The sequence below is a fragment of the Xiphophorus maculatus genome, chromosome 4, assembly GCF_002775205.1.
Source record: "Xiphophorus maculatus strain JP 163 A chromosome 4, X_maculatus-5.0-male, whole genome shotgun sequence".
Lineage (NCBI taxonomy): Eukaryota > Metazoa > Chordata > Actinopteri > Cyprinodontiformes > Poeciliidae > Xiphophorus > Xiphophorus maculatus.
Genome location: NC_036446.1, coordinates 5603094 through 5625324, shown reverse-complemented (window position 1 = coordinate 5625324; position 22231 = coordinate 5603094). Strand labels below are relative to the sequence as shown.

The 22231-nt window shown below is 35.9% G+C and overlaps 1 protein-coding gene across 1 annotated transcript in view; it reads right to left on the bottom strand.

The window, feature by feature from the left end:
- luzp2 (leucine zipper protein 2) overlaps positions 1 to 21742 on the bottom strand; it is a 175045-nt gene extending 153303 nt beyond the window's left edge. Inside the window, exon 1 of the mRNA XM_023332965.1 lies at positions 21452 to 21742. Coding sequence (XP_023188733.1) covers positions 21452 to 21513 — 62 coding nt within the window. The 5' untranslated portion in view covers positions 21514 to 21742. The remainder of the gene's footprint in view (positions 1 to 21451) is intronic.
- Positions 21743 to 22231: the final 489 nt, after the last annotated feature.

The window sequence follows — 22231 nt, the reverse complement described above, 5'->3', positions numbered from 1 at the left end:
CCTCCCGGTTCAACAGTTACAGTCAGAAAGGTCCTTGTACAACCACAATTATGGTACTTCTTGCTTAAAGTATCACCCTAACTTTACTGTTAGAAAACTGGGTGGATGTGACTGGAATCCCAAGTAGGTCTTTCTGGTGAGAGATATGAGTCTAGAGTGCAAAGATATGCAGAGTGCAACTATCTTCACATGGCAAATAAGTTTTCGAAAGTAATATGGTTAAATACATGTTGAAGTGTTATAGATTCGGAAATGCAGTAGATTGAATGTTAGTCTATTTGGGGTTTGAAAAGGAGGACAGAAGCAATGAAATGTGACATAGTAGCTTGCATATTGGTCAAAGATTTAAGATAGGAAAGACATAATTATTAAATCATGCTTAGATGGCTTTATAAGAGACTCATCATACATCATGCAGGTATTAAGATGAGAAATAAAATACCCAGAGCATACAATCCTAACAACTCGGCAACATAAACCATCAGCAAATACAATTTATCAACTGTCTATGCTTAACTTTGCCTATCAATATCATAAGACTGTTTTAAAACACTACATTCTTTGACATCTTTCTTATGTAAAAAAATAAAATTAAAAAATTACTTTTATTACAAATACTTGTCATTAACATACTGTTGTACAAATTTATCTCTAGGAACACAAAAATATTATATTTTGTAATCGTTAGTGATGTGGATTTATCAGGCACAAAAATTTTTTTCCCTTAACCACAATGTAACAGTGCTGAAAATCCTAGAAATCTGTGCATTCTAGAGCACTCAAGACAGCATCCACACTTCTGCACATCTCACTGAGAATACACAGAGTAGACAGCCATCCAGACAGCTGACTGACAGATGGAGGGAAAGTAAAGAAGGAAAAATGTGGGGTTTAAATTCATACTGAAGTGATTTATCTTAAACAAGTTGCATGGAAATATAAGCAATTTCCATGCACTATATAAGTATATTAAGTGTAGTGTTTCATTGATTTGGGGCTGCCTTTATGTCTACTGTTATGTTTTAAATAATCTTGTAGATGGGCTCATTTGACTGACAGTAAGATGTGGTTCAATACTTTTAAGGCTGCTTTAGAAAATCTAGTAGGGAAAGCAACATAAGGAGTGATATTATCTTTTAGATATGTAATAGGTAGCATGTGAGAATTTAATTAATGTTTGAAAAAGTACATTAAGATGGCACAATTTTACAGAAATAAGAGGCAAAAATAATTAGCTCCATCACCTTCTTCATCAACATTTAAAGATCTCTTTGAGATCCTGTGTTTTTTTTTGTTCTTTTTTTCCTCAATGACAGCTCTTATACTGCTTAAAATCATAAGTCTGGCAATTTAATTATGGCAGACTTCTGATTGTCTCTCCTTTTTTCCAGAGGTGGGCAAAGGTTCAGCAATCAGTTTGTCTGTTTTTTTGAAGAGGAATATACAATTGTAAACATAAAATGTGTGTTTTAGAGGAGTCAGCTAAAAAGTCTGGAAACTAGATATCAAATCAGTAACTATGGGGATGGAGTGATACAAAGCAGACTGCAGAAAAAAATGAATAACGTGCCAGGTCTTCAATATGACCAGGTGATGTCTGTGGTGCAATCACAGTGGGGAGTGACTGACAAACAGAATGAAACTAACATCAGATCAACAATACGTGTGTCCAAAAAAAGATTCTCACTTTAGCATAAACTGTAGCCGTGTGTCTGTATCTGGTGCATTTTTGGTTAACATTGGTTTCTTAGTCATTTACTGAAGTTACTCACAATAGGTTGAGTCAAAAATTGTACTCAAGAGTGGTAATACCTCATAGTAATAATACTCAAGTTAAAAAGCGGTGGAGTGAGTCTACTCCTAATTTTTTTTTCAACCTGAATGTGAATGTTGGATTCCCATGAAAGGATTTAAATCTCTTTCTAAAAACAGTTTAACTCAAGACTGTAAGTGCCATTCTTAAATAGCATTATGAGGACTTAATTCTATATTCTATTTTTGATCATTTTTATTTTGTGTATGTATTTATGTGATGTCCGGACCTTTTAAGTATTGCTTTGTATGCTGTACACCAATGTACCTCATGGCCAGGTCTCCCTCTAAAAAGAGATTTTATCTCAAGGGACTTATGGTTAAATTTTAAAAAAATAATATGTTATTATCCACCGCTGCACAAACATCAAACTATGAAGGGATATAGGAGCAGTCTATATGTTTATCTTTGGTGGGGGGAAATTCAACTTCAAGAATTAAGAAACTGAAACAAACTGTGACTATATTATTCTTGTATTTTCTATGTGGACAAAATATGCAATTGTTATGTCTAACAAACATTTTTATGAGTATTAACTTGTTGCATCTTTTTTCCAGACACCGTTGCCCACATCTAAATCAACTTGGTATCATATAAATCATATAAAATTCATATAAAAGTTATTATTCCTACATTCAATTTTATTTTTTTAAATCTTATGACATTACTTATGCTCCAAAAACAGTATCAAATTACATTATTTAGCCTTAGGCACAGAAAATGAACCTAATCATTTCTTTTACTTAAGGTCTTGCTTAAGAAAGCAAATTCTTATGAAACTATATGAATATGAAGCAATTGAGAATAGTATGCACTTTTCAGCCCTTCATTTCTGGTTGCTGATTCTGAGTGTCTTGCATTTTTATTTCATCAGCATTTTCAGCTATATCAATTCTACACACAGCTTGCATTTACCAATGCATAGCACTCCCCTGATGACCTAAGCGGTGCACAGCATGAGTAAATCAGCTGTACAGTGAGGTGTAGCAGTAAGTACATAAACAGACTGTTTTAGAAGCCCTGCCTTTTCCCCCATTTTATAACCACCATGCAGTTATTTTTCCTTCACCAAACATTGAGCATAATGTTTCATCAATTCCACAAATAAAACAGACTTCCTCAAAGCCAATGTATATAAAAGGTGTTGGTGTAGAAAAAGCAGCTCAACAAATTTCCAAGAGCACAAGATCATTGTTAATCCAGCAGGGTCCGAAGTTATAATTTATTATTAGTCCTATTCATTTAAGCAACGGATTCCGCTTGCTATGTAGCGAAAAATTTTCTCAAAGAAACCTGTTATCGCCAAAGGTTAGGAAACGGTTGGATTAGTATAACACATTTCACAAGTGAGACAAACCAAAGCATTCTTTTACAGACATTGGTTGGTGTAATCTGTTATTAGTGACAACGGGCTGAGCTTAATTTCTTATTGCAACACAGAAAATGTTTCAAAGGATCGTAAAGCCTCTTTTGCAAAAAGGGTTTACAAATGCGTGCTGCAGTACTCTAAATTTGTGCTTTTCATTGTTTATCAATCTCTTAATGCTGTAGAGGGATTTAAAGCGCTGGGCTTTTAAGCACCTTTTTGACTTTAAGGACAAAATCAAATGCCAGAGTTGTAACTACTGAGTTGTGGTCAATGCGGACAGCAGGTGATACTGCAGAGCCTTTTGTCTGGATTGAGACTGATAAGGAGAAGACGTACAAGGTCATGTTCACCGGGGACAATTTTTCATTCCCACAGACGACCATTGTTCGGGTCTTTTTAAACCTGTCGGGGTCCCAGCTTGGCCAAAAATTCACTTACTGGGCACAGTATGTGTAAGTTCATACTCAAAGCATCCATTTATCTTTGAAAGGCTTGCACCACTAAGACTATAGGTAAGAGCATTAAGCACTAGCCACAAAAGGAACAATATTGGATAATAGGAATTGAGTATATTTAAAACCACATTGTTAATATGTGATCAAATCTTGTTTTATATGAAAAATAATGTTAAAGTGAAATACATTTCTAGTGGACTCATTTTAAAATTTGAACCACATCTTCAAATATACTGTATATATATATATACATTTTTATGTAATGCTTGATATTTTCCGCACTTGTCACAGTCAGTTATCTATTTTAGCACTGTGGATGACTATTTCTGCTTAATATTGTTGTTAGGAACTTGTGGATGTTCTGCATTGTTGTGTCCTAATTAATTAAAAAAGGCCTGAAGAAGATAGATAACAAAACCTAGCCTTTAAGTAGGAGTGACAAAAATGGACTGAAGCTTTTTAAAAAATGAATATCACGGTTTTTTTATTGTGCTCCTGGCACAAAGTGTTAAAAGTCTTTTTGTCTATAAATAAAGTAATCTTGTAAATTTTGCCTCAAAAATAGCTCAGCCAAAACCAAACAAACTAAAAATTAAATTAGATGGTCAATTATTTGTATTTCTTTTCATGTGATGAAGCAACACAAAGTAATGCATAGTTGTGAATAGAAATTAAATGGAATTTTTTTACAAAGAAGTTTATTACAAATCTAAAAAGCAGGTGAGGCAAATATCTTGTACATTTGTTCTATGAAGGCTTCAGAGGACTGTCAGAGGACATTACTGAACAAATTGAGGTTTTCACTGAGGTTAAGTTATGAAACAATGTAAAAATGAGTATGGCAGAACTATAAGCAAAAAATTCTTCATAATCTTGCAGCGGGTATTCGCTCCTTCATCAGAGACAAGGAAGCTAGTCTGACATGATGAACAGATAGACAGAGCCAGCCTTGGAAGAAAATCTAAGCCCACAGCCCATGACACAGCACAGTTTCAAAGATCATGTCACACTGTGCAATCTCAATATCTCAGTAACCACTGTCACAATGCTTGATGGAAAATGCTGGATTTGTTGTTGCAGGCCAATTGTGTTCCATAATGAAGCCATACCAAGTTACGAGTGTTAACTCTCTGTCGCATCTATTAGTAGACTCAGATGCTGAAAGGAGGGAGAGGAAAATGAAAGAAAAGAAACAGCAGTAAGTGCCAGTAGATGGGCAAAAGAAACAAAATGTCAGAAATCTGTCGCAGCTGCAGTGACACAGCACAGTTTTGCCAGAAAATGTCAGGCACCGCTTGATATTTATAATTTCTTGCTTTTTGGGGGACAGCTGAATTGGTGATCAGTGCTTCTGATACATCAAGTAAGTGAAGGCCAAGATCATGACCAGATATTTCCATACTTGGCACAACATTTTGGCAGATGGTCAGTTAACAGACAGCACTGAACCTCGTTTTAGATGCTGCAGAAAATATTGAGGCAAGAGTGGTCATGGCCTTAAAGATAAAGCCAGGGCTGCAGTGAAATAGTTTGAACTAAAGTATATTCATCTCTAAGAATAGCTCAGGTTCAAATCTAATTGAGCCTGAGCTTTTGTGCAAAGAAAAATGGGTAATGCGCAAACCTGATTTAAAACATACCCGAAAGACCTTCAGTTGCAACTACAACATAACGTATTTTCCAATGATGATGTAATCATCATGAGGAATGACCACATATGGATGGCAGACTTCAGATTTTTATTAATAAATAAAATGCGGTTTGTGGTTTAAATACTTTTGCAAGGCATGGTCTTTCTGCTACTGGAATTTATGTCATCAGAATGCCCCTATCTGTGCATGTATTCCAATGAAGCAAGCCATTATTGTTTTGAACATGAGTTGAATTGTATTTTCATAACATAGGTTCGTTTACACTTATCACAAAATGCTAATCAGCCACTCTTGTAGTTATACATTCACATATAGTCAGTCCCTATTCAGAGAAAGTCTGCATCCGTGTCATCACATGTGGGCTTTTTTATAATCTGCAACCTCAATGAAAATTTCTAAAGAACAAATGTCACCCACCTACCAGTGTGCCCAGACCACCAGATCACCCTTCCCAAGATCCCTATACAGTTTCGACAAAGTGTGATACAACCAGTGGGCAACCTAGGGGCTCTACAGTATCTTGTGCTAACATTCCTGTTCAAAATAGTTCACAGATAATGTGGATATTAAAAAATTAATTTTTTATCACATCGACACTCAATTATAAGCAAAGGTAAAAAAAAACAAGTATACTTTTTGATATTTTACCATCAACCTTTGGGGTCGTTGGTGGTCTTTAATGCAAGTAGGGACATTATTTTCAATTTTAATGGTTTCAGCAGCAAGTAAGTCATCAAAAAACTGTGCCTTTTGTCCATGGGAATTTTATAAAGCCTGTTAAATCAATGTTAATCCAAGCACCTGTCATCATATACTAATTTGCCAAAACCTTTGGGGAAGGTTGTTTGGTATAAGGCATTTAACACTTGAGGGTAAGATAGTACACAAATTTTCATGTTTAGCCTTTAGATTCATGTATGCACAAAATGTTCTTTGTAACCTCCGTGGTTCTTCAACTCAATTACAGTTTGTGAATGACTTGGAACTGTGTTGTTACTACACAGATTATAAGATTAGAGTCAAAGTAGAATGCTTCTCTAATCCAAAGAGCTGGGTCAGGAAAGTAAGTGCAGCCAAAACACTCAGGTCTGTGTAAACGTTTGAGACTGAATTAGTACTTTAGTGCACATTTTAACTACATTGCTAGCGTCACAAATTCCACATGGCAGCTAACTGGAGCTCGAAGGATGTAATTTCATTCAAAATGTTTATCTCCAGATAAAAACAAACAATAATTGAGCTTCATATGTTGCTATGCAGCTGTGTGTTTCATATAAATATCCATTACACCAGAGTTTGTATTTTCTTCAGAACGACAGCTTTTCTTTATATGTTTTGGTGGGTGAGAGCTTCAGTGCTTCTGGGAAAACGGCGCTTCGCAGCCAAATTGACATTCACTGGAGTGTGCCACCCTCCTGTCATTTTGTCAACACCATCGCTGTGTGGAGTTCAGCCAAGCAAGACATCTGACAGACAGTCAAACGGGGGTGGTGGACTTCAGCAACATAACACCCTCTCGCTGCCCTCTCTGTGCCCAGCAGTGAGGTTCAATGCTTACACACACACACACGGACAAACGAAGAAAGGACACATTTGCAACAAAAGCTTACTCTTTGCTCTTTGGCCCTCTATCAGCACATTCTGCAACACAGACCTCTTGGCACTTTTTTCAGAACTAAAGAGTCAGACAGGCACAGATTGATCAGAGAGATGCAATCAGCAAGAGAGGCGACTGCATGACTGAGTTTACATCTGTAGCCAAAAAGTAGTCCTGACAAAGGAAATTGATTGGAAAGTACCAAAAGCCTCTTAGTGCTGAAAGCATCATTGGAAGATTACTGCTTGCTGCTCAGAAATTATCAGTGCCACAGGACATTTACATTTCTTATTCAAAGCTACTTAGTATTAAGTAGCATATTAAAATATGGATTTTAATATATATATGTGTGTGTGCAAATATGCAGGCGTGTCCAAACACAGTGTGCATGATGATCATGACATGACAGGTGCATATACCATATACCTCTTGTGACCACTGCTTTCTTTTGCCAGTATGCTATATGTGTTCTGTTAAATGTGCACAGTTTCTCACCATGCTTTACTTTGCCTGATTTCCATGTGCCTACCATAATCCCAGTAAATGACAGTGGCAGAGTTAAAGGTCCTCCCTTTCAAATCCTTTAAATATGTGTATAAATTGAAGGAAACCATCAAAACAAAGCTATTGTCCCACACAACGGAACAAAAACACTGCTGTGGCAGATTTTTAGGCACAAACATTATAATTGCCAGTAGACAAATTTGTTGTTAATTTCAAATTTAAAAACATGATGTGAGTGTTTCAAGCACAGATGCAAAACAACTAGAAAAAGATTGTACTAATTTCTGCAAAAGGAATATGTGCTTAGGCAACCCACCAGTCATTTAGGTAACATAGAAAGATTACCTTATGTAGCAAAATATTTGGTAAGATAATATTTAAGTAGAAGTACAGTTCTATGTAATTTTGTCCATAAGAATTTCTTCATTACCAGTCCTGCACCTGTCCTATTTTCATCCTATTTTCTTGGTTGGCTTAGTTAGGTTGTTATTGTTTCTAATCAACTTTTATAAGTGTCTGGCTGGATCCTTAAAAATATGTATAAACACATAATATATAAATACATTTAAAATTCTTCACTTCTTAAAAAATTACTTGGCCTAATAAAAACCGTTCTCTGCTTCCCACAGATCGTTGGCTATTGAGAAACAATTGCTTACAGACAGAGAACAATTGTAACACAGTGCAGAAAATCAGCATCATCATTCAGAACTCTTTCTTGATTGGTGAGGGCTGAAATTCAGCTGGAGAAATTGATTTCATTGGGTGAAATCCCAAAGAGAGTAATGAAGGAACATGAGAAATGAGCAGAATTCCTATGAAATTCTGCTCAATTCTCATGTTCTTAATTTGTTAGCCAGGCTAAGTAATGTGGTTTCTTAACGTTGGAGTGTGCATCACATACAGTTTTCTTACAAAGATCAAAATTTATGTAATGTGTTTTATTATTAGCCATAGCCACTATTAAAAATACTCTACAATTGGACGAACAAGTATAGGGTGTAATAGTGAGTTTCTAACAAAAAATGAATGCAGTCTATGTAGTTTGTCATGTTTAATATTTTCCTGTTTTTTTAGTATAATTAGGTACAAATATAAATTACTTCACAGTCTATTGGATATCCCACTGACATTGAATGCAAAGATTGTTGTTTCAACAATATTTCATACGTTCATACGTTACAGTAATGCCTACTAGGATGAAAATGATTGAGATTTTTATTGTTGCACACATTTTTGATGGATGCAGGTAGAGTACTGGAGGGCAAAATGCACTTTCTTATTAAGAAAAATTGCTTAGACATACACATTTTGAAAATGCAAATTCCATGTTTGACTTAATTAAATTAGTTTTCCACGGTTCTGCTGCTTAGCTGTTATTTCAATTTTGCATATTTTTGAAAGTGGCAAATTTATATAAATTGTCTTCTTTGACCAAAGCATATGAATTAATCACATCTCTGACACTTTGCCTTTCCTCAAGACACTATTTTCTTTTGCAGCGAATAAGCAGGGGTCTCCTCAGTGCCATCAACTACCAAGGTCTGCAGGCATGAAAATATGAAACAAAAACCATTTACGAGACAAACTGCCACAGTGGGCAATACTGAATGACTTCTCTGTATTAAATGCCAACTGTCACTGCTGAAACTCATCCCTTCTTAGGCACACACTGAACAACACACTTATCAGTTAGGTGTCATGGCAAAACAGTGGAACAACAGGGAGATTGGGGACTCACATGGAACCGGCGCTTGTCACCCAAGATGGATCCTGACACCAGAATATGCTCAGGAAATGATTAGATAACAATAACAGAATCCACACAGGCGTCTTTGAGGAGGTGTACTGGTGCCCGATAAAGGATTCAGATTTATGTATCCTTCACCCAAAGAAGCAGATATGTTTCTTGAAAAATGGTACATGGAAGCTTAATTTGATATACTGTACAGTTTACTTAGCAGAGAGGAAATGCAGAGGGGTTAATAAAAGACAGGAAATGAAAAACACAGAAGCAGTTTGGCAGCTTTATGTTGTGTCTTTAGAAATCAATTTCATCTTATGAACATCTGCTTATTTGGCTTCTCCTTGAACACTGACAGCACAAATCTGCCAGACACAGTATTAGAATGTGCAATATGCCAGCGTGCAGTACAAAAATTTTCTTTTTTACTTAGGTAAAGTGGAGTAATTAGGTAGACGGATCCCAGATAACAGGTGTTTTGTGAAATAGAACGAAAAGCTGAAAAGAGTTTTAAAAACAAACAAATTCTGGCAGCTAAGACTTCCATCCAATGTGTGTACGTTCAGCACTGATCAGGCCTCAATTAATCAAAGACATTGTATCTGCACAGCCTTGTGCTGCACCAAATTTAAAATTTGCACTGTTTCTAAATGCTAAAACCTATTAATAACAGTTCTCCCAACAGAACTTAGAATGACCCACAACAATTAAACTGCACAAAGCAAAGACATATCTAATAGCTGACTGACCAAAACAAATACCTCTTTCAGGAGTAATTCCTACAGCGGGATTCAGATGGGAATCCACAATGAATAAGTAATAAGTTAATCCCTCCTACCACTTTTAGGAGGTAGGAGGGATTAACTTATTACTTATTCATTGTGGATTCCCATATCACAAAATCAGGATTGTTTGTTGTCATTTTGTGTGACCAGCCACCACTTAGCAGTTAGCTAGAAAACCAATCTTAAGCAAGTAACATTTTAAGTGAATAACTGCATATGAAATCTTTAACATCTACCTACTGACAGGGTAAAAGCATCTCCCGTACTTTAGAGAGACTTTAGAGAGAAATATCAAGGTTAGAATCAAATGACATATGGTTTTGACTGAAACCTTTTATTTGAGTTGACGTTACTCGTCAACGTGCAGGTTTTTGTACGACCCAATACCAGTGTTGCACAGTGTACAAGTGCTTTATTAAGAAGGATGAACAGACAGTTTCAATGGAACTAACTGTTCTACATCAAGGATTATTCAACATCCTGTAACCTTTAAAGTTAAGCATTGAGAAGAGAAGAGAGTGGCGAATAAATACAGAAAAAAATGTTTAGCATTGGGAAAAAAAGAAGAGTGGTATTTTTTTAAACAGTTTTTAACAAAAAGAGTTTGCTTTTACCTGCTTGTATACAATATGTTCTTTCAAACAAGGTATATATTTTGTATTGTACTGTGTGAAATAATTCTGTACTATATACAGGTTTTTCTCTCAAAAAAAGAAAAAAGAGAATATCAATAGAGCTTGTGAACCTGAAATTGTATCACAGATATTTAACTAAAGCAGCATTTTTATGCACAGGTGTCGCTGGCATGGTGCCCAGTGCTTCAGCTGGAATAGATACGTTACATTTATAGAATTATATTACATAGTTATTATAATTAAGGTGTTTATACATTTTCACATACTGCAAAGGTTCAAGCTCATTTGAACATTTTCTGTGAATATGAAAAACATTTAATTGCAAAAGCATTCATCTCTGCTGGTTAAAAAGACATGTATGTAGATCTTATCTACATGTATGTACATGTACATACATGTAGATCTTACATGAAATTCCAACTTGGTGAATAAAAGAAAAACATAAAAATATTTACTACTAGAAGAAACTGAAGCCTAAGTGAAAAGATCAGGGAATGAAAATAACTGAACAATGGGTTAGGGTTAGGATGACTTCAAAACTAATCATCTATATTCTCTGATATCTCCAATGTTCCAGTAATCATGCTTCTGAGGATTCCACTTCAATCTGTACTCAACCAGTTATGGGCCATTACACTATGGAAAAGGATGAAATCAGAGAAAATGCAGATTGGTGATTCAGCTTAATTATTGTTCAAGTATTCCCTGATTAAGAAAAGAATCCCATGAAACCTCAGGAAAACCGGGATGAGTAATGTGATTAAAAATGATTTCTACCTTTATAACTGCTGCATAGTTAATCTGGTCTTGCACAACCAATGGCGCTAACAAAAAACCCACTGAAGGGATGTGGGGGATCACACTGTGAAGGGCAGTATCTTGGTGTGCAAGCATGAATACAAATTAATTCAAATGTTTGATGTGTTTCCTTAATATTACTTGCAATTGAAGTTTTGCTATTAAGATGATATTTATATTCTGCATGTATTTTGTTTTGATAATTTATTCTAGCTTACTGTATTTGAAGATTAAAATTCAACAGGTAGCTTTCAATAGTATTCAAATCTCTAGCTTTTTCGTACTAGGTCACATTGCAACCACATTGGCATATCTATTTTTGACTTTCATAAAAAAATTATGAACATGTGACATGAACACACCAATACCATGTTAAAACATGACTGGTGCAGTATTCTGCTATGGAAATACTTTTCTTTACCAGTGTTAGCGCCTGTCAGAGCTGATGGAATGGTAGATAGAGAAAAACACAGGCCTGTCCTGGAAGAGGATCTGTAAGAAGCTGCAAAAGTCTTAAAAGAACAAAAATGGAAAGGTTTACAATAAATGGTTAAAAGCAAATTTAAAGTATGTGTTGAATGGCTCAGTCAAAGCTGAACCCTAAATCTAATTAGGAAACTGTGGTAAGAACTGAATATCAATAATTTCACAATTTCTGGCAATACAAAAAGTCTGAGCTTAAGCTTAGACAAGTTTTACAAAAAATGAGTGAAAACATGTACAGATCTGGGCGAGACATACCCCAAAAGACCTGCTGTTATGAGAAGTGGTTCTACAAAATACTGACTCAGAGAGGCTAAATACAAATGCATACCAAACCTATTTAGTTTGTAAAACAAATGAAAACCTTGTATTATTTGTATTCCATTTCACAAAAGTAGCCTTGTGTTTGTCCAGCACATAACTGCTCAAAAACATCCACTGAAACTTTCTGCAGATAAATAAATACAAAGAAAACATTTTTTTCCTATGCAAGTAGCCAGACTGGAAACAAGCTGAAAATATAAAATGTATTGATCATGCACTTTAGTTCAAGCCCATGCAGTAATGTCACAGCTCTCTCAGTGCTACCAAGAAACGACACGCTCCCAGGCTTATTTGGCTGAGGAGCAGCAAAGCTATTCTACAACAATCCCCACAATGAATACTGACATTTTATATGCAAAGTTACCATGACAAAGAATGCAGCACAGCGTTTGTTTATTATGCTTATACATCTTGCATTTCACTGTAAAACAAAAAGCCTGGGCTACTAACAACTCATCACTTAAACAACACAAGCAACATGTTTACAAGGACTGAGTAATTAGCCGTCTGCCAATTACAGCTGTGACTAATATCTGTGCTGACAAATCAAGTTCTCGAGGATGCAGCGATTAAGACTCATATAGCTTCCACAACTTGATCAATATTTCTGTGGCAGTGCATCAAATGGCAAAAGTGAACAATATAGAATAAAAACTAAAAAGTAAGATCTCCATAAACTGCCAAACTCAAAGTATTCAAACCTGTAACAAAAGTCATTGATGCAGAATCATATGCACATTTATGTGACACTCTTAACATCAATAAATACAGATTTTAGTTTGCAAGAGTTAAGAGTTTGAACCTTAAATATGCCACAGTTTTACTAATTATATATCCAAAAATCTACATGACTGAAAAATCATAAAATCACTGGCCTTTTTAATTTGCCATTAAAGCAATTTCTGTCGTTGTCGTTTTTCTGTCATTCCTGTCTGGTTGTGTTTGCATGTTTTTTCTATCTTTCTTTAACAACCACCTTTTGCAATCTCCTCATTTTGTATAGACTGTGTGAAATGTTATAAATGAAAGGTCAGGTGTATTTTAAGGTGGGTGTGAATAGGGAAGAGTTTCATTGTTATTTAAGTATCTTTAAGCCCAGCTAAATATGTAAATACATACACAGGCAGCAGTATATTGTCTTTCAAAGATGCTTAAAATTTAAAAGTTTAAAAAAAAAAGTTTTCTGAGCCACACATCTTTAATGTGAATTACATTTTGTGATAATGCAAAGTTTCATTTCACATGAATGATTTTTTCCCTTGCTTATCTGGAATCAATTTCTCAAGAGAAAAACTACTTAGAGTTTCATTTCTAAAGATTAAATATTGCACTGCTATATGCTGTTCTAGCTTGCTTTAAAGATATCTGAATTTAACTTTCAAAAAGGAAAGAAACTTATATATGCCTTGAATTTATATGAGAACTGTGTGAAGACTTCAAAACTACATATGAGAGCTGTGATTAAAACAGCCTCACATTACATAGGGCAGTACTTTATAACACTTCAGTCAGCTTTAAAGAAGCAAAATATATCTCAAGCAGGCATGCGATTTTTAATTGGACAAATTTTAAAGAAGAATTAATAAAACATACATAGCCTCACAATTATTAACTAAATCACCATAGTGCTTTTTATGTACCTTGTATTAATTTAATACCCAGCAAATGTCTCTTTTTATTTTATTAAAAAGGAAAGAAGAATTATTTATTTTTATTTTGTTTCTGACTAAAATGTTACTAAATTACTAAGTTAGATGAATATTGTAATATGTCTAATATATGCTTGGGTGCTTTTTATTCTGCTGTTCCAAAGTCTCAGTGCTTTTCCACCTAAAACTGTTTACGTTTTAATTGAAATAATCAATAGCAAATGTTATTCTTTTAAGTGCTTTGGTCTGCCTGTTTGAATATTTGAAAGCATTTTATAAATCAATACATGGAATAAATATGTGTTTAGAAAGCTGAATATATAGCTCAATTGTTAACATTTAAATTGCATCTATGAAACATGCACATTACCCTAAAAAGTTTGTTTTAAGATGTCAAGAAAACACGATCTATATGACTAATATGACGGACGTAGGGCTTGTATGGTTTGATTTTAAATTATGCCACTAGACTAGGTGCAAAGCACACTTCAGATAACAATGCTTCTTGTATCTCTCTATAGTATAAAAGGAAAAGCATAAGGAGAACTCTGGCGAATGGAAAATTGAAGCAGAACATGGTCAGTCAGAGAGCAAGCACAATATGTCGACAAATACCTGGAGGGATAAAAAAAAAAAAACGTGTTGCAGTGCTTAAACCCCTCGCTACAAAAACGGATGCACTTTTGAAAGTTCAGTGGTACAAAAACCCCAGGCAATGGTCTCAAGAGATCTAGAAAAAGTCATATGGTCAGATGAACCATGCTCCTCTATATTCCTGAGTGGTCAAGTCCATGAGTGTTGATCATAAAGAGAGCAGCTTGAATACATGAACCCTGACTGTAAGGTCATCTAGTCATGTCCTGTACAGGAACAGGTCACAGAAAATTAGTACTTACATTTGTCTAAATGATCACCTTTATCCTCTTATGAAGCATTTCTATCCTGATGGGGTTTGTCTTCTCTGTGACAGTGATGCCCCCAATTTAGTGGGCAGGAGCAGTAATTTAATGGCTTAAAGTGTATTGAATGGATGTAAATCATTGGCTATGGCAATTACATTATTAACCTAAGTCAGCACTTTTGGGAGATTTTGGACCAATGTGTTAGAGAGCACTTTCCCAAATCATAATCCAACACACAGAACATTGTAATATCGTTGAAAGAGCAACTTACATTCCTTTCAATAGTTATCCAAATAATTACTGAATAAATGTCAAGACATACTGGGACTGAGAAACAATCCAAGTTTTTTTGGTTTTATCTAGGATCCTATTTGGAAAAAGGATGTACACTTACACAAAATAAATAAATAATATATATATATATATATATATATATATATATATATATATATATATATATATATATATATATATATATATGTAGATTGAAAACTCCTGGGCATATTTTTACATAGACTTCAAACAGCTTGTGATAAAAAACAAATAATGTAGACTTAAGCTGTTGCGAAATGATGAATTTGGACATTCACAACTTAAACTTCAAAGTGATTTGGTCTCGAAGAAAAATTTCAAAAGAACACTATGACAAAGTGGTTCTAGTGATGGGCAGATGAAGCCTCATTGGCTGTATGGCACATTTTCCAAAATGTCAACAATGTGTTGAAACTGTGCTGCTGTATCACTTGCAGTGATATCTGCTGGATTTAAAAAGTCATTGCAGGCAAATTCAATAAAGACTGGAAAAAGAGTGAATAAGGTTCATTCACATGTTTTATTTTCAATAAGGACACTCACATCATTGTCCACTTCTGCTTGTATCAGCATTGACAACGGTGCTAGCCAAGTGTTACAGTAAATGTAATCTATGTTGTACAGTTTCAATTTCCAAAGTCTTCACAGAACACATAATCTACTATGTGGCCTTGAATATAAAACACATGGCTACTTTTCACCCAGCACTGATCTTGGCCCTTTTAATTACTTTCTCATTTGTTGGAGCCACCCAAGGTTCTGTTTATTGTGGCCCACTTCATTACTGTCATGAGGTGGTGTGGTTGCCATGGTGTGACCATTACGCCTTGTCCTTTGAATTTTAATTATCATTCTCTACCTGATTTGAGCAGAGGTCATTCCCAGCCTGAACAAATATAATTTTGTCTCATCTTGATGACCCCACTCCTGAAGGTTGTGTTTTTCTGATTGTGGCTGTGCAATAGACCCTGTCTGATGATATAGTAAAATTGGGATGCAGTAAATTGGTATGTATAAATCACTTTGATACACACAAACATACTATGATGCATGAGTCAAGTCACACTCAGTTATACATCAGAAAAGTTTCTCTGTGATAAAGCAAATGGCCATTCTCCCACATTTTTTAGTCACTTTTGACACTTTACCCATTTTCCACCAGCCTGCCGTTCTTTGACATGCACAAATGTTTACACGAATATATAAAAATATATGAATTTGTTTAGATGATGGAGCTCACCCGCTTTCAATCCAAACTGAGATAAACAGCAGGATAAGTTGCTGACTTGAACTAGAAATGTCACTGTGCTCTGACACTAAATTCATAACAGACATAGTTTAGCTCTCCAAGTACTTCTTCTGTACTTTCCTAAGAATCCGATGGCTGAGTTGAAACAAGGCAAATCAAAGTGTGGAGTTGCAAACCTGCGTCAATCACTGCCACCTTTGCAGTTGCTGTGAAACTTCTACAGAGGTCAGGTTTTGAGAATGAGCTAAAGTCCAGGAGGACCTTCATTTCATTTTAATACAAAGTTAGATGCTGAGTTCAAAGTCTTTTCAAGGTTACAGACTTTTCAATTTAATATAATCTAAATAAATTGATCCCTGTAATCTGTTCTTACTTAGGTAAATGGAAAATCTACCCAGAAAGAAAATGTTGGCTAGTTTTCATTTTATAAGTACTGCTAATCATGTTCTGTCACATTTGATGTATGCAATTTGCAAACTCAGTCTCAGTATTAGTATCAAGAAAGCTCACAGTTCCTCAAAGCTGCTGTTGTTTGTGTTTTCAGCCTGGTGTTTAAGGCATTATACACAAAGACATTCTCTATGAATCCTGCACAAAGAAGTAACATTGGAGAAATTTGCTTGCTACACAAGTGCATACAAACAGACATATGTACAGAGAATTATAAATTACTAAAGCAACCTGATTGAATTGTGTAATAGAAGTCTTTTTAATTGCTGTCCAAAACATTCATAAATATTTAACTTTCCAAGGATCCAACCAGAAATCACCATTTCCAAGAAGAGTCTGCTAAGCTAACAGACATCAAAAGTGTGTCAAGTCAATGTGTCAAATATGTTACAAGAAATACCTTAAAGGGAATATTTGAAAGTGTAAAAAGGAGGACCTGTTTGATCCTAAAGGTGAGAGAGGGGGAAAAAAGCAAAAGAGCAGAGTTGTTGTTTTAGCCTCCCAATCCTTACCAAACAGTGGACGGTCATATCTCAGGGGGCTCATGTCGATGCAGCCTTGTCTTTAGTCTAAGCACAAATTAATTACTGCAGACACATGGCTATTCACCACATACGCATGGCCTGTGTAACCACCTCACTCCACAAGTCAGATATTAAAGCAAGCAAGAATGAGTAAAAAAAAAAAAGAAAACAAGACATTTATGACGACTTATGCATCATAAGTTGTCAATATTATAAGTGAGCATTCATTTTAGAGATAAAATGAATTGACAATTTTATCAGTAAAAAATAAATAAGAATAAATGCTAGGTCTAAATTTTAAAATCTCAAATGTTACTTGCAGACATTGTAATTCATTCTGCCATATATCTTTAGATTCTGTTTTCAATAATTGTCATCCCTTCAGGCAATGTTATCAGGTCAAACAATGAAGGTTGACTGCGACATACAACATGGATTGTCTTACGTGCTGCAGATAAAATGACTGTAAATCAAGACGAGCGTAAAAAAGCAATCTAAAGACTAGAGGACTGAAGCTACAAATCATTTCCCTGCCGCAGAAACACCTCTCAGTCAAGTTTGTCCTCTGTAATACCATTACAGCAAAACATAAGGATGTCACAGATAATGAGCATGGTTTGGGTCCATGACCCACAGAGTGAGAACAAAACACATGGCAGGTGCCTGAGAAAACAATCAGCACAAGAAAGGCTTTAGTTATCTTTTAGATCACAAACAAATTCAGTCTTAAGAATTTAATTAATACCCTGAAAAACAAGAAACACACAGATTTCTGTCTGCCGAAGTCTTCAGACAGAAATCTGTCAGGATAGACTACTTTCAATTTTGTTTCTACCAAGACTTGATATGATAATCAGTTTGCTGAACAATACATCATATCAATGCCAACTGTCATTGGCATTGATATGCCAATGACAGTTGGCATATCAATGTCCCACTCCAGAATGTCCCACTCTGGAGTTAATCAAACTCCAGAGTGGGACATTTCTTCAGTTCAGATGGCTAATAAAAGAATCTCGTGATTCATAATATATCTAATATTTCAATGTGCATATCAATAAGTGCAATATTACAATAAGAGAGCTTAAAGTGGACTTAAAATTTAAAACTTATGTCAGTTCATCTGTGCTGATAATTTAATTAAAAATGACAATATAGATCATATGGTAATATGACAATATTATCAATGGCAGAATCTGTCCATTGATTTTCTATGCTCTCACGTACAAGCATTACTTTTAAACCATAAACTATCGTCTATGCTGCAAGAGTGGGCTTTGGTGTTTCTTTATACAGTCAGGCTATATTTCAACTGCACTTGACTCAAGCAGGCAAAATTTCACAAACAAATTCAATTTTGAACCTGCATTAAGAAACTTTTATGAAGATGCTTTTATATATTTGATAAAATGTCCTGATGAAATAATTTGAGACACATAATTTGTGGAAAAAGTCAGGCTATTCTGCTTCCTCCCTGTGGTCCTTCTGCGATCTACAGAAATACACCAATCAGAGCCAGAAGGAAGGTCTTAACACTGTTAGTAAAGCTCATGTATGTGCTGCTTACACCCTCTCCCCTTCTCTCTGCTGCGCTACAGATCCTGTTTTTATGGAAGCACATAACATGGACAGATATTTGTACAGCGTATCCGGAAAGTATTCACCAGCGCTTGTATTTTGTCACATTTTATGCTGCATCCTTCTACATACAAATACACCACTATGACAATGGGAAAATGTTTTTTTCAAGATTTTTACAAATTTATTAAAAATAAAAAATCTAATCACATTTATGCAAGTAGTCACACCCTTTGCTCAGTGCCTTGCTGATCCACCTGTAGATGTAATTACAGTCTCAAGTGTTTTTAAATATGATGCCACAAGCTTAGCATATATATCATCAGGCAGTTTTTACATTATTTTTTACAGTATTCCTCCAAACTACCACCATACTTCACTGTTCCTCTAAGCAGGACGCCTGACATTTACACCTTGACTAATCTAACAAGAACATTTTGTTTCTCGTAGAAAAGTGTGTGCCTTTCATTATCAAGTTAGATAAACTCAATGTACCACAGGTGGACTCTTATTTAAGCTGTTAAAACATCTGAAGGGTAATTAGAAGCAGCTCAGTTTTGAGCTTCATTGCAAAGACTGTGAATACCTACCTAAAATGTGCTTCAATAAATTTGTAAAATTCAAAAACTTTTTTCTACATTGTCATAGTGGGGTTTTTGTCTATACCACAGGTGTCAAACTCCAGTCCTCGAGGGCCGCAGTCCTGCAGTTTTTAGATGTGCCACAGCTACAAAACACTGAAATGAAATGACTTAATTACCTCCTCCTTGTGTAGATCAGTTCTCCAGAGCCTTGCTAATGACCTAATTATTCTATTCAGGTGTGGTGCAGCAGAGGCACATCTAAAAGTTGCAGGACAGCGGCCCTCGAGGACTGGAGTTTGACACCCCTGGTCTATACAATCTTGAGGGAAACGATTAATTTAATACAATTTGGAATGAGGCAGTAACATAACAAAATTGGGGGAAAAGTAAAGTGCTGTAAATACTTTCAGGGTGCACTGAACAATTATCTGTCCATATCATGTGCTTCCATAAAATAATACAAAAAAGCAATTGTGGCAGTGCTAATCTCTTTATTACCTGACACTTTGTAATTTATTTCTTTGTTTAAAATAAATAAATTTCAAGAACTCAATACTAAGAAATTAAATTACCTGGATACTACGCCTTTAGCAAACATTCAGAACTCTGCACTGATTTTTTTATTTTTTTTTTATGTTGAGTTAGGAAACAAACTACGTAATAAAACACTGATTATATCTGTGTGGTCTGGTAATTACTTTTCATGACATCCTCCCTCAAGAGGTAACAAACAATCTGTGCTGACCGACCAAATTACCAGCGTAATGCCTCCCTCTCCAATTAGTACCTCGAAAGATGATGATAGCACACAGTATTTACAATCAAGGCCTGAGAGACAAAGTGTGTTTTAATTATTCAAAACGAGACAAAAGCTTTAATGTGGGCGAATCATCTCATAATAGTAGGAGAAAACTGCATGTTTTGAACAATTACCCCTGCAGGTTACATACGCATTTTTGTCTTTTAAAGGAGTAGTTGTGGGTGCTTAATTTGTAGAATGCAAACAGATAGAGGTTAACACTTCAATGCAGCCTGTAGTTATGTGACTCATAAATCATCAGTGAACCCCAAAAGGTATATGGACATATATATCATATATAACCTTGCTTTTCTCCACGCTGTAACTCATGATGCGCAGAGAATAGTTCTTTTGTTTTATGTCTTTCATTGTATTTAACATCGATCAGGAACAATGAGGATGTTTTTCCATTCGGGTAAATTCTACAGCAGGAACTCTCGACTTCAAAGCCATTGATCTCTAACTGTGTTTTAAAATAAGATCTAACCCAAAAATGTTTAAATGAATTGAGTTGAAAATAAAAAAGAACAAGTTTCAGAACGCATGCCTTCCTGTAATTGTCAAAGCCTCGGTTTCTTCGCGCAGCTCTCATTAAGACAGCGGTGTCGAGCACTGACAGAGAAATCCGCGGATTTTTATCAATGGTTCAACTAATCATTAAAACTTCCTCGGCTCATGTGCTTATCTGTACTTCATTTCTCTTCCCCATGCCTCCCGTTGCTCCATTTCCAGCACCTGATATTGCAGATAAGTACAGAAAAACACGCACAGGCACCTGCTTCTTTATCATGCGCTGCAACACAAGTAGCCTTGTCCCTTTCTCGCACACTTCCCGTCACTTTAACTTCCACCCTCACCACAAAGCAGCAAAAAGTCGCCCATTAATAAGCGATGTCACCGCTATACTGGATGGATCACAGGAGGAAAATCCAATGAATCACCCACACAAAAGGACAACTGTCTCTCAGTCTGCCCCGAACTGAGAAAGATAACAGCCCAGTTGAACAGATAAGCCCTGCCTTCCTCCTTCAAAGTCTTTCAGCATCCAACATGCTTAGCACACAGAAAGCCTTTTCCAGGAAAACATAACGATTTAAAAAATGGCAAGACTAAACGGACACTCAGGTTAGTGATCAAGATTTTCTAAAGGCGTGCTTTGAACCATTTCTGTGTTTGTTTCCGAGTCTCCACCAGCTCAAGACTGAAACAAACAAAAATAAATAAAGCACTTATTCTGTATCTTACCTGCTGTTGAGGGTCAAAGCTGGAAAGAGAAGCAGTAAGCAAATAGCCTGGATGAATTTCATAGCTGTCTCACACTCCCGTTCCTGCTCCCTTCTCAGATGCTTTTTGCCTTTCCCCTGTGTCTCTCTCCGCTCTCTAGCTCTCCCACTGGCTGCCTGGGTTTTTTAGCGCACTTTCACACTCCCCCTCTACACGCACACAAACACACACACCGACGCACAAGTAGCGTGGCAGACAGATGCAACACAGTGGCTTGGCGAGAGAGGGAGGATCTCTGGCTTTAAATAACACAGGGACACAGACTGACTTGGTAATGGAAAAGAGCGGGTGTGGCTAAAATCAAGCGAGGGAGATGTGGGAGTGATATGATGTCAGCGACCATGCTGCTTCAGCTATTGGTGAAAGGCATTTTTTCTGCTTTTGTTTGGAGCTTGTTGTGCTCACAACAAAACACCTTCCCATTCATTTCATTCTGCCTCCTACATTTTTGTAAAGATGCAGTCAAACATTTGGGGGAAAACAGCACAGGTTATAAACCAGTGACTACCAAAGTCCCAACTGAGTTCAAGCAAGGCACAAGAACAGATTACAGTATTAGTACTATAATGAAAAGTGTGGATGGAAACAAGAGGAGTGCCATGCTGAACATTTTTGATAATGCTACTATCAGGCTTTGGATGGGAAACCAATCAATGAATTTACCAATTCTGATGGGAAGAGATTTGAAGTGATCATGCTGAAACCTTGATGTGTGTAAAGACTGAGCGATCAAGATACAAC